This window comes from Nanorana parkeri, unplaced genomic scaffold (genome assembly GCF_000935625.1).
Source record: "Nanorana parkeri isolate BGI_ZX_2015 unplaced genomic scaffold, ASM93562v1 scaffold437, whole genome shotgun sequence".
Taxonomy (NCBI): domain Eukaryota; kingdom Metazoa; phylum Chordata; class Amphibia; order Anura; family Dicroglossidae; genus Nanorana; species Nanorana parkeri.
The window spans coordinates 627553-640588 of NW_017306705.1; the positions used below are offsets into that span (position 1 = coordinate 627553).

At 37.7% G+C, this 13036-nt stretch overlaps 1 protein-coding gene across 1 annotated transcript in view; it reads left to right on the top strand.

Annotated features, from left to right (window-relative positions):
• The window catches only part of NR6A1 (nuclear receptor subfamily 6 group A member 1), a 45672-nt gene extending 37008 nt beyond the window's left edge, over positions 1–8664 (top strand). Inside the window, exons 6-8 of the mRNA XM_018560178.1 lie at positions 123–244; positions 6242–6394; positions 8187–8664. Of these exons, the coding sequence (XP_018415680.1) occupies positions 123–244; positions 6242–6394; positions 8187–8275 (364 nt within the window). The 3' untranslated portion in view covers positions 8276–8664. The remainder of the gene's footprint in view (positions 1–122; positions 245–6241; positions 6395–8186) is intronic.
• The last annotated feature ends 4372 nt before the right edge of the window (positions 8665–13036 follow it).

A 13036-nucleotide genomic window follows, 5' to 3' on the forward strand; every position in this document is an offset into this window, starting at 1 on the left:
ATTGTGTTAATTTGCTTTTTTAGTGTTGCATTAAAAAATAATTTTTTTTTAAATAATTGTCATATTAGGTTTGTGTAATTTTTTAACAGGATGAATCACATAACAACTTGTTCTTCTTTCAGATTTAGTGAGGAGGGTATGGAAGTGATGGAAAGGCTTATTTACTTGTATCGAAAATTCAGCCAGCTGAAGGTTAGCAATGAAGAATATGTCTGCATGAAAGCCATCAACTTCCTGAATCAAGGTAAGTACTGGAGAAGCTTATGTTTTAAAATCAGAATAGAATACATACTTTACCTGAGAAGGGGTTAAAAAGAGGTGTTCGCTGGATTCATGTGATGGGAGCAAGTGACTTTCCATTTATTAATCACATTTTAATAGCTGTTTAATGCAGACACCAAGGCCAGGACACACGTCATTTAACACATGTAGTTTCAGGCAGCCACAATGACAGATTATTCCTATCCAGATAAGGATTGTGTGACAGATCACCAGCTGTTCTAGCTTTTTCTAGGGATGTTAATGCCATAAGATCAATGTTGTGATCATTGAAAATATTGTTATAGCTTCATTTTGGACAGTTATCATACAAATTAGACACACATCTACTGCAAATCAGGCTGTCTTGAATTTAGCTAACTATATTCAACAGTTTATTTGTGACCCCCTGTGCCTGTATTTCTAAGAAAACCAACTGAGACAGTGTTTCATAAGGTTTATTACAGAATTACACAGACCAAACATATTTTCACTCAAACACACTCACAATTAAAGTGTATGTAAAGCCAATTTTTTGAGTAAGGTTAAACCTTTTGCCCACCTTTTATGGTATGTATCCACTCTATTTGTCCTGGTCGGTTGTCACTGGGACAGAAAGTGATAAGAAATCCCAAAAATTTAAGTGGTGGTGTAAACAGGCCCTTAGGGTCTGGACTGTTGTCTGTTTTTGTTAAAGTCTGGAGTCCATCTAGACCAGGGGTGCCCACAATTTTTTGTGTTAAGATTTACTTTTCAAATGATGAGCTCAATGAGATCTACCAACGGGAAAAAAAAAACCTGTATTTTAAAAACAAACACATTAAAATGCTTACTAGGACTACTGCATGTATCTTTCCATTGAATAAGCCTAATAATTTGAATACAGATGCTCAATTTTGCATCTACTGGTGAGTGCCCTGAGTCCTGATGCTGCAACCACCCGTTTGTTAGTTTTTTAACCTAATGTCTGTACTATAACAGCTGCGGTCTTCTGCTCCTTCCTTCCAGTCTGCCCCATTGACTGTCAGACCTTACCCCAGCACAGGGCTGGGGTAAGTGCTCCGAAACGCCTTTTTGACACTGTGCTGCAAGTCCAGTATTATTGAGCAGACCAACAAGTGGAAACAGAAGACAGCAGCTGCAGGTCTGGCAGTCAGCAGGGATAAAAGCCAGTAGCTGGCGAAACATGCTTATTAAAAAAATGTTGCCGTGTCGGGACCTAAGACACTCAGACAGATATGGGGTAATTCCCCTGATTACCCGGTTCTAGCAATGTCCATGGTCACAGGACCAGCAGGGGTGTCTGATGTGTGGGATATGAATGACAGACTGTATATCTCAGTATATCCACTTTGGTATCCAAACATACTACCAGGTAGTAACTACCTGTTTCCTGGCTCTTCCCAACTCTTCATGCGCGCTGTCCTGTCCTGCTATTGCGAACCAAAATTAATTATCATAATTACCTTGTCCAATGAGCAGAGCACTGGCACAGAAGCAGCAATGATAAACCCGAAGTAGTAGAGTAAATGGAAAAGAGTTATGTCCTAAGAACAGCTGGCCAAAATTACAAATCCTCTGGACAGAAGCAGTAAACTTCTATATGTATTTGAGATTACACCATAACAGAATAGAGAAATATTTTGTACACTGAAAAGCAAATGAGCCAGTTAAAGTAACAGAAATGTTACTTCTGTTCACCTTACACTGAGCCATACCTGCACATTAAGGCGACCTCTTTGGGTGTCAAACCCATGGCCCAACATGGTGCAGGAGGACAGAATTTGATCATCCTGATGGAACTCCATTATCCTGTATACCTCTGCATGCTGGACGCTGCAGGCGGGGAGGGGCAGGATGAAGGTGTAAACATGTCAAATGCTGCAGGTGGCATGCCCCTCCCTGTTTGCAGCATCCAACACATTCTGCCGCACTAACACCATATAAGGGAGCTCGGGACAGGGAGCCAACTCACGATCTACCATCTTTAGCTTTGCGAATGACTGGAAGATTGCGATCTACCTAATGGGCAAACCTGATCTAGACTCTAGATGTGGGAATTAACGTTTGTTAAATCTACACAGTTATTTTCTTCTTTCTTTTTTTTTAACTTTTATCAGTGATCTTCTGTAAATTAAAAAGGAAAGATATATTACTTGTGCTTATCTAGTATCCGATATCAGTAACCTTAAGTCGTAAACAGGGAGCTACGCCAGGAATTAAAGTTGCTGTTATGTAAAAGCACAGTCAGGCTTTCTTATTAAATCTTAAAATCCACAAGTCCACCTTGCTGTTAGTCCAAGTCTATAAAAAGTTTCCTCAAAAGCCATCCAAATCTCCAATATAAATAAATAAATACAAAACTTAAAAGTAAATTATGTTAATAGTGTCAGCATTAGCAGTCATTCATATGTTTGAGAGTTCAATAGATATAACTTCTCGCAACTCCATCACCACTTGCACATTTCACCCTGGTAAACACAATTCACAGCGCACCGGAGGAGGAACATATGAGCAGTGATGGCTTACAGCAGCTGCTGGAGGGAGAAAAGCAAGCTGTGGGATTGCCAGATGTTTCCAGCACAAATGAGAACAATGTTCTGTAATAGTTGGTACTTTGCAGTGATTTTTAAGAAGAGCAGTGAAAGGTATCATTTTGGTGGTAAAGAAGTTTGCTGTAGATACTGTATGATTGTCATTACTAGTTACAGATTCAAAACACCTAAAGAAATTTGTAGCTGCCAAAACACTATTGCTGTAATTACGTTTATAGTTTTCTCACCCTTGTATTTATTGGGGATTTAGATCATTTTTATTATAATAAAATTTAGACTTGGATTGATAGCGTGGTGTGACATTAGACTGTATACCCTGTTTCCTTGAAAATAAGACATACCCTAAAAATAAGACCTAGTACTATTTTTGGGAATTGCTAAAATATAAGACCTACTCCGAAAATAAGACCTAGTTGTGACCATTCCCAGGGCCGGTGGTGGCATAAGGGGGAACTTCAAAAAAGAAAATATCAAAGCGCTAAAGGTATGGATTGTATAGAACTCGGTACAACCAAGTATACAAGTGAGAATATAATAAAGTGAAAATAAAGGGTTAAGTGATTTGGCCTAAACCCAATAATAACTAAATAAATCAAAAGAAATCCTGCATATAATATTGGAAAAAAGAGGAACTGAATAACTCAATTGTGTCAAAGAAACTGTGAAAAACCAGACCAACGTTGAAACAACAATGAAAAATAGCCGATATGTGAAGGTCTATTAACTAGTGATGGTGACAAATGTTAATCAAGGTAATACATTTGTTGCATTAAATCATCAATCAAATTGTTTAAAAAACGTGATGACCTATCAAAAAGTCTATAACCGATATGTAACAATATGCAGGCAATCCACAAAAAGCACCCTTACAATAAAAAAATCAAATCACCGGAGCACAGTGTTCAGTGGAAGGTAATTTAAAAAGCCATAGGAAACGTATACAGGAAAAAAATATTGATGGTGTATTTCAGTGGTAGTCCAACAACCCCTCTTAGATGGGTACTCACCAAATGGAGTTAGTAGAAGGCTTTTGATTAGTGGCACTTAGGCTTACGGTCACGCTTTATTTTGGACCCGGTTGTTTCCGCTCTGGGACCCAGCAGGGTGAGTGTTTTATCTTCTCCCTTGCAGCGCTGACGGTGTCCCAGAAGCGCACTGATGGATTTTCTCAGATATGGTGTTGGCGAAACTTCTCGCTGTGGTCCCACAATATTTTAGGAATAAAAGAAGGAGAAAGCCCTCATGGTGTAGTAATTAAAAGTGTACAAATTTATTGAAAATAGTAACTTACATAGGCGGTATACAAAGTCCGGCCGGCACAGGCAGCTCGGGAACAGTTTAAAAAACTTGTGTGCAAAAAAAGAATCTACCCTCTTTGACGCGTTTCGTCATGTGACTTTTTGAAAAAGTCACATGACGAAACGTGTCATCAGGGTAAAACTCGTGTGCAAAAAAAGAATCTACCCTCAAATTGCTCTTAGAAAGGTACGGCACCCCTGATTGCCCTGATCACCATATTTTTGTACATGGATACATGTTGATTGTTGTACATTAAAATAAGACCTCCCCCGAAAATAAGACCTATTGTGTTTTTTTGTGGCAAAACAAATATAAGACTGTCTTATTTTCGGGGGAAACACGGTAGTAGTCATATATCGCCTAACACTTTATCTTACATCTGCATGTACAGTATGCAGATTTAGACTAAATGTTGGCACTTCCAAGTATAAAAACACTAAATTCATTGTTTTAAAAGTATATCTTAGGCCAAAACGTTTTTCATTTTGCATAGAGTAGGAGGGGGTAAAACTGCTTTCAGTTTCTTTGTCACCTGTGTCTCTTTAGGGAGATTTCCCTTCATTTTCTGTCCTGTAGACTAAGAAACTGAAAGAATATTTTTTTAATCGGAGGAAAATTCACCTACTAAAGAGTTGTCCCAGAAACATGTGTTCTCATTGGAATTTCCCCTGTGTTCTGGTGGCAATTAAAAATCACTTTAATTACCGCTGAGATGGGTATTCTGGAGAATTCAAGAGTAAATCTCCCAAATAGGGACACAGACAGCAAAAAAACCTGACAGTGGTTCTAACTCCTCACCACTCTATGCAAATCTAAAATAAACGTTTTGCCTTTAGTTATAATTTATAAAGATATAACTTCACAAAAAAGTCAAATTTTCTCAGTTCGCAACCACTCTCTCGCCGTTCCATACCACCTGGGTGTAGTGATAAATCCACTACACATGGCACTTGCATGAATAAATGTAATCTTTGTAATAATTCCTTATAGCTAAGGTCTTCCAACCTCCTATTAATTTTGTTGCTGTTCTCTGAGATCAAGGACATCCTTTCTGTGAATTGGTGACCAAAACTAAACTGCATATTCAAGATGAGGCCAAAAATAGCATTTTATAAAGGGGCAGAATTATGGATTGATCTCTTAAATATATTCCAGTTTAATGCAAGATAGCACTCTACTAGCTCTTTTAGCTGCAGATTAGCCTTGCATGTTGTTGCTTAGTTTGTAATTCATTAGGCCCCCCAAATCCTTTTCCATCACAGATTCACCCAGCGGAGCCCCTTCCAAAGAGTATGTTGTAGTATTAATAATATACAGTCATGATGCTCCATTTTTGTTTTGATGGATATAAAGGTATGATAAATTTGTTTTTGGAGCTTACAGTCTAATAGGCAGCAGTGCAATGCAGTGCCACCTTTTATGTAGAGCCAAAATGCTGAGTAACAGCAAGCTCTGTGTGGGGAACTAGGCACTAGGCCATGTATTAGTTAAAGGGGTGTTCCCTATTTTACCTAAAAGTGTAAAAACCTTTTAAAGGCAAAGTCCACCTTTTAAAAAAATAAATAAAAATAGATGCACACTATTAATCAAATTTAAAAAATTTGCATTTATAATCTTTTTGCATTGTAGCCAGTAAAACATTACAACCGCAATAAGTGGATCGCGGGTGCAATGCCTGGCTCCTGCAAATTCTCCCTCCTGTACCTGTCCGTACCAAGGTACAGACATTCAATAGCAGGAAAAGGAGGAAGTATCAATAGACTACAAGTGCGGTGATGTCACAGCACTTGTATTCCATTGAGAACCATAACTACCTTTGCCTTAGTGGCTAATGTAATTTTTGTGAATTATTAATGCAGGTGTGTGGGCAGAGCCCTGCACAGCCACACCATTTTTTTAAAAAGAGGAGAAGCCTGGAGGGAGAAGAACCCTTCAATTTAGGTAAGTGAGGAGTGGGATATGGGTGACCATGTTTCATGATATAGTGATGTTACACCCATATTCATGTTACCTGAATATGGATGTACCATTAAACATGGTCTAAAAGGTAAACTCAGCTTTTAAGTATACATGCATTCATAAGCCTCGAATGTAATTTCCCATCCCTAACAAACATTTTTTTCCAACAGATATCCAAGGTATTAGCAATGTTTCCCAGCTGGAGCAGCTGAATAAGAGGTACTGGTACGTGTGTCAGGACTTCACAGAGTATAGGTATCCTCTCCAACCCAACAGATTCCCGGACCTTATGATGTGTTTGCCTGAGATACGCTATATTGCTGGTAAGAATTACATCAGCATATCTTATATCATCAAACCTATAAAGGCAGTCCCTGGGTTACATACAAGATAGGGACTTTAGGTTTGTACTTAAGTTGAATTTGTATATAAGTCGGAACAGGTACATTTTTTAAGTGTAACCCCAGCCAAAAAAACATTATTTCGTTTTGGATAGCATTTGTTTTGCTGTCTGTTCCTGCTGTTCAGAAGATTATAATATATATAATTTTTTTAATTATTTTAAACTTTTTTTTATTTATTTGTTTGCATTTTTTATTTTTATTTACATTTTTTTGTCTTTTTTATTTTATTTTTTATTTTAATGCTGGGAGCAATAGCCAGCCTGCTATTGGATATTTCAAATTGCGATAGCAGGCTGGCTATTGCATCTGCCCACTGCCTGCTGTCAATCAGCAGAGGAGGGGCCTGAAGGAGAAAGTTCTCTATCAGGTCCTCCCATGCTGATTGACAACAAGCAGAGGGCGGGTGCAATAGCCAGCTTGCTATTGGCTATTGCATTTTACAATATCCAATAGCAGGCTGGGTTTGGCTCCCAGCCTGCAATGAAGAGGAGGCAGGGGGCGGGGCAGAGGAGCCGTGGCCGGACCGGGGAAGCCAACGGATCGCCGGAAGAGGAGGTCGGGACATCAGCTGAGGTAAGAGGGGCAGCGTAGCAATGCAGCGATCTGTGTCTCCGCTGCCTCCGCCAACACAGGCGGGGAAAGCAGCAGGGCACAGGACTGCCGGTACATTTACGAGAACTGTGGACCCCGGTTTATAAGTACGGATTGTCCGTAAGTTGGACGTCCTTAACCCGGGGACTGCCTGTATTGAAAAGAAGATTAAATGAGCACAACCCCAGCTAGATCTCAGAGTCTGTTTTGTGCTTTCCAGATTGTAACATTTCTACAATAGAAATAGAAAGAGTCATATATTTTGGGGTCTCAGTACAATGGGGGTTCCAGAGCAATTTGCTTACTAAAAAAAAGAAAAAGGAACAGTGTGTAAAGTGTAGAAGTCCATAGCAACAGCTTCTATTTAGTTTACTGTTTTACCGAAAGTGAAAGATAATTTCAGAATGGTTGGGCTGTTGGCATAACTAAAACAGAAAGAGGTGAGCAATCGATTTTATAGAAAAGAACTAGCCAGGGGCAATCACTCTTCTGTTTGTGTCACAACATCAGTTCAAATGAGGTATCCCATAGTCCCACACAGTTCAGACAACTGCTAAATCATTAAATCCAGGTAAAAAGTTTATGTAGAACATGTAGACAACATTTGCAGACTAGTAGACTGTAGTCAAGGAGAGTTAGTCATGATTGAGAATATGCAATAATTGTAATATTACATTTCCAAGATTCTTTATAAGGCTCTTTATTCTCTTTATAAGAATTTCCAAGATTCTTTATATTCACCCCTTTATTCAGTTTTGATTAATTTTTCTGATGGGGACTTTGGAAATGGGAGTCAGAGTTGGAATGTTGTTGTGTTACTAAAAACACATAATACAGCCCATGGTTAAGGAAAATATTAAATTATTACCTGTTATATGCACTGGAAAAATAGTGTGTTGTCAGCATGAGATCAGCTAATCGACAGGGCAGCAACTGTCTGTCCTCAGGAGTCATTCTCTGCTAAAATAAGTAAATCTAAATGTCTTACTTGGCAGTTATGACAAACAGAGGTAGAGCTACACTTTTGATTTCTGGCACTAAGCAGAGTAGCTTCAGAAATCTATTTTTATAATGAAAATTAATAATAATAATAATAATATCATCATTTTTAACATTGCAGGGAAGCTGGTGAATGTACCCCTGGAGCAACTACCTCTGCTTTTTAAAGCATTTCTTCACTCATGCAAAACCAATGTCAGCAAGGAGTAAGCATCCAGAGGAAAACGGTTTAAAGACAGCTGTCAAAAGTGGCTGCTTTGGAATCGTTAAAAAGGAAAAAAAGACTATTACTCTCTATGTGGGAGCCAAAAGTTTGCTTTTTTTTTTTCTTCACTCTTTTTCTTATCTATTTATTTCCTGACAGAGTTGAATGTATTATCTTCAACATGGGTGCACAAACGTAAATGCAGTTTCTGCATTTTGTTGTTTACAGACCTAGGTTTTTTACGCCATTTTATGGGAGGGACTCCCTTCCTGTATGGATGAGGATATAAGTGTTATGGTGTTGCTATTTTGTGTTTTAATTTTGTACTTTTTTTAGATTTAGTTATTCTTTTGTTGGGAGTGGGAATGGCATTTTTGAATAGTGTTTTGAATGGAAAAAAAAAACTACCTCAATTTTGTTTTATTTTTTTGCTTTTATTTTTAAATATTTTGGACTGTAGACAATACAATATTTTAGATAAACTTGCTGAAATGAGCCATGTGATCATGACATTATTTCCTTTTTTCAGTGTTTTGCAGTGTCTGGCTTTGGACAAAATTAAAGGCTTACTTTAACCAAGGCTAACTATACAGTCTTGGATAGCATGTTATGGTTAGATAAGACTTGGCTGTAAACATATATGATAACAATATGGCAGCTGGATCAATACAGTTGGATTTATATAGGCAAATATAATATAAACTTTGACTGATAGCAACAACAGAATAAAACGATCATGTCAAATTGTGCAGTGATTGCAACAAAATGATACATTTCTACTGTTAAAATTATTTATTTTAAATTAGAATGATTTTTGTGCAAAACCCATCAAATTTGCTAAAATTAATCACTGATATTTGAGGACCACCAGTTTCGGTTAAGGAATGTCCAAGCTGTTTTGTTCCAAAGTTTTCTCTCTATCGTTTATAATTAAAACATAATTTGTGTAAGAAATACATGATCAGTACTGAAGTTAGAAATTATGAAAATAAATAAATATTAACAATACCTGAAAATTACAAAAACATCAGCAAAAACACACTTTATGAAAAGTAAAATAGAGGCTCTACTGTTGAAAAATAAATAAATGCATTTATTAAAATATATATTATATATGTATAGGTGCCACATATAAACTGAAGGATAAAATATAAAAACACATTTTTTTTTCTCTGTATCCTAATAAACGCACAATGATTTTTAATGACATTTATTGATGTTCATTTTAAATATGAATGTTTTGCCAAATTCACGTTTATGAAATGACCCTAATACAACATTGTTACATTATACTGTATACCCCATTACATGTGCTATACATTTTTCTAATGTCCATATAAGGGCAAATTATATATATATATTATACAGTTTGAGCAAAAACAAATGTTTTGGGGTACCCAGCAATGTGAAATGGAATAACAAACCTTTTTGGGGTTTATTTCTCTGCTAAATGCTTCCACGGAAATGCCCAGTTGACCTAAGGAATATTTGTATATGTTTATGGCACACAAACCTTCTATGGATTATCTAAAGCATAGATGTGTCTATGCCCAGCACTAGGTTTTCTACAATATTTTTAAAGAAATAAAACATTTTTTACAATCTGCTTAAAAGCCAGACACTGTATGAAACCAAAACCAAATTGTTTCATTGAGAACTGGGTCCCAGATTTGACTCAGAATTATATTTCTGGTTACTTTTCAGCATTTTCCTCCTCTTCCTCTCATCATACCTTCAGACCAGGAGTGAAATTATTTTCCATAGTGCAGCCTTTCTTTGATATTGAATGTCTCAGCAGCAGCAGCACCACCACAAAGATAACTTTGCCAATTCTGCTCCATTGCATTTAGTAGACAAGACAACGGACTAGTAGGCATTACAAAAAAAAACCATTGATTATAAAATTCACCATTTCATCACCATGCTGTTTATTATGAAAAGTCAATTTTGGAAACAAATGTTTTTTATGTTTGGTTATCATAATCGTTTCAACGTGTATTTACGGTAGGGATGTTCAGATACCAAGTACCATACTCGGTACAACTACATGTACAGACACTTTTCCAGCTCCTAGACTAGAGAAAAATTCAATAGTTAGTAGGCAGCTGTCATTTTTAAGGAGCATAAGGAGCTCCTGGGATTTGTGCATCCCTGTTTTCATGTATGATTTTTTTTTTTTTAATAAATATATTCAAGGGATGCGCTGATACTATTTTCAAGTACAAGTACTCACAGATTTTTGTTTATTGCCATGTGACAGTTTTTCTAAAACAATACAGACTAATGATTTCAGAACAGTGGTGGAGCACCAGAGCCAGGTCCCAGCTGCAAACCTGGTAGTTCTCATGAAAATGGCAAGTATCGGCACTGGTATCTGAACATCCCTACTTTACGGAAAATTACATGAAGTCACAAAGCTAAGTAATTCAAACTATGCATAGCATCAAACAGAAATGAATAAGCAGAGGTTACCTTCAGTGAAAACTGCATGCCAAGACCAAGAATATCCAGATATATAGGCAGTATATGCTTGGTAGAAACACAGTTTGAGTTTGGCCAAACCTGCTCTTTCCCGGCCCAATCAGTGGCAGCAGTTGTGTCTGGGTTATTCCCCACCCTTTTGTGATATATTGATACAGGGTGGGGAATGTGCCTACCACAATTAATTGCGCTTGGAGTGGGGTGTTGGTCAATTTTAAACAGGCTCATCACTAATGGGTAGCTGAAGTCCAAATCTTGTAGTGAAAAAGTTGAGCGTGGCTCTGTGCCTTTTGCATTCTGAGCATTTCAATTGGTCCTTTTTAATATGTCATGTGACCTCATTACCGGTATAAAGGCTTGGGAAAGGAGAGGGTTTGTGACTAAGCTTGACTTTGATCAGAAAAATCAAAACTTGCGTTTAATTTTAGCTGCCTGCATGTATGGATCTAAATGATTATTTTTAGACATGTGCAGGGCAAAAACATTTGTTTCAGATGAAACAAATGAGAATGAGAATGAAACACATTTTCATTTGTTTCATCAAAGGAAACTCATTTTAATCCTGCCTCGGATTCGGAGCCAACGAGCCTCCGAATACGAAACTGAACAAAGAAACTGCAGATCGAGCAGTGGCTGTTTCGGCCGCCAGCGCAGTGTGCGCATGCATGCCACCATTTTGGAGTATATCTTAGTATACACCAAGATGGCGGCACAGAACATGTGGGCGCCACCATTTTGGTTTATACCAAGATATACTTCAAAATAGCGGGTGCGCATGTGCAGAACATGCTAGTAGTCGATATGGCCACTGCGCGTTCTCCGAATGACGTCACCCAATGCCGCACACGCGTGGCGTCATGTGATGCCATGCACCCCACCTCCAAGATGGCGGTGGGCATGCGTAGAACGCACCGGCGGCCAATATGACTGCTGCGCATTCTGATTCTCATTACACAGCATTACTTCAGTTCAGCGACCTCACCTCTTCTGTAAGTGTCCCTTTAGATTTGTGACTTTAAGTCAGGGTAGAACAGAGTATTTTTATTGTAAAACTCAGGTATTCTGAAAAACTGACAGGGTTAGTCACAAAGGGGTGAAGAGTTTGGAGAAGGCAGGAGAAGTGAACAATCTAGGACAACATAGCAGAACTGGAAAGTGAGCTGAAATGGAATTTTTTTTCCAAATCAGCTATTTATGTTGTTTACTTCTCCTGCCTTTTCCAAACTCTTTATCCTTTAGTGAATAACGCTGTTAATTCTTTTTTTTTTGTAATTCTTTATTTACAGCAGACCAAATAGACAAAACTATCATCTGGAGACAACCCTGTGAAGGACTTGTGGTGTACAAAAGTTGTTGAGACAGTGGGTTTGATTTACTGAAGCAGTAAAGACTGTTCACTGTGTGAATTATGCAAAAATGTGTTTACTTAAAATATTTAATTGTGCTAGAAAAAAATCCTGTGTTTTTTTAATTCCCCTTGCACATAATTGGGATTTTAAAGTGAACACAACCTAAACACATTACTGAAAATGAACATCTTTTATTTGCTTCCTTTTTGGTCTGTTTATAATATAATTGGAAGCATTTTGTTCTAGCTGTTTCATAAGTGCAGAAAACACTGATCTAGAAATTAGAAAGTTAGAGCTTTCCTGTGTCCTCTTCACAATTCTTGTGTCATCTCAAGGAGTCCTCTTTGTTCTTGTCTTGGATTACATAATAACTAGCCTTTATGTTGTGGAGATCTGAGACTAGGAGTGGTTCAGTAGTTTAGCAACATACACTGGGCAGGACTGACAACAATTGGTCCACAGAAAAAGCAGTGTGTTGTCAGCCCATGACAGGATCTAGGAGCTAAATGCATTTCTGGCAAATCAAAAAGGTATTTTTCTGTACTTACTGGGTATCTAAAGGACTAAACCAGGAGACATGTACATGTATTAAATATATGTACGCCTTTTTGTTTTCCTTGACATACACAAGGAGTTTGCAAAGTGAACATATACTTTGCTAGGTGAACAGTCTCCTCTCTATTTGTGAATTAGCCTCATTGAAGTATAACTAATCCTAAGAAGAAAAATCTAATATATTGCAGCTATTTCTTAGATGTGGTGACTGCATTAGTTTTGCTTTTACCGGCCTAAGAACATTTTCAGCAGATACAGAAATGCAGTGTGCTTGTCTATATAATGGAGATGACCAAAGGCAGGCATGTTTAAAGTTCAGGCTAGGTGGCAACTGTGGCTGCCCTCATAGATACAGTGGAAGAGTGAGTGTAGCCTCCCAGA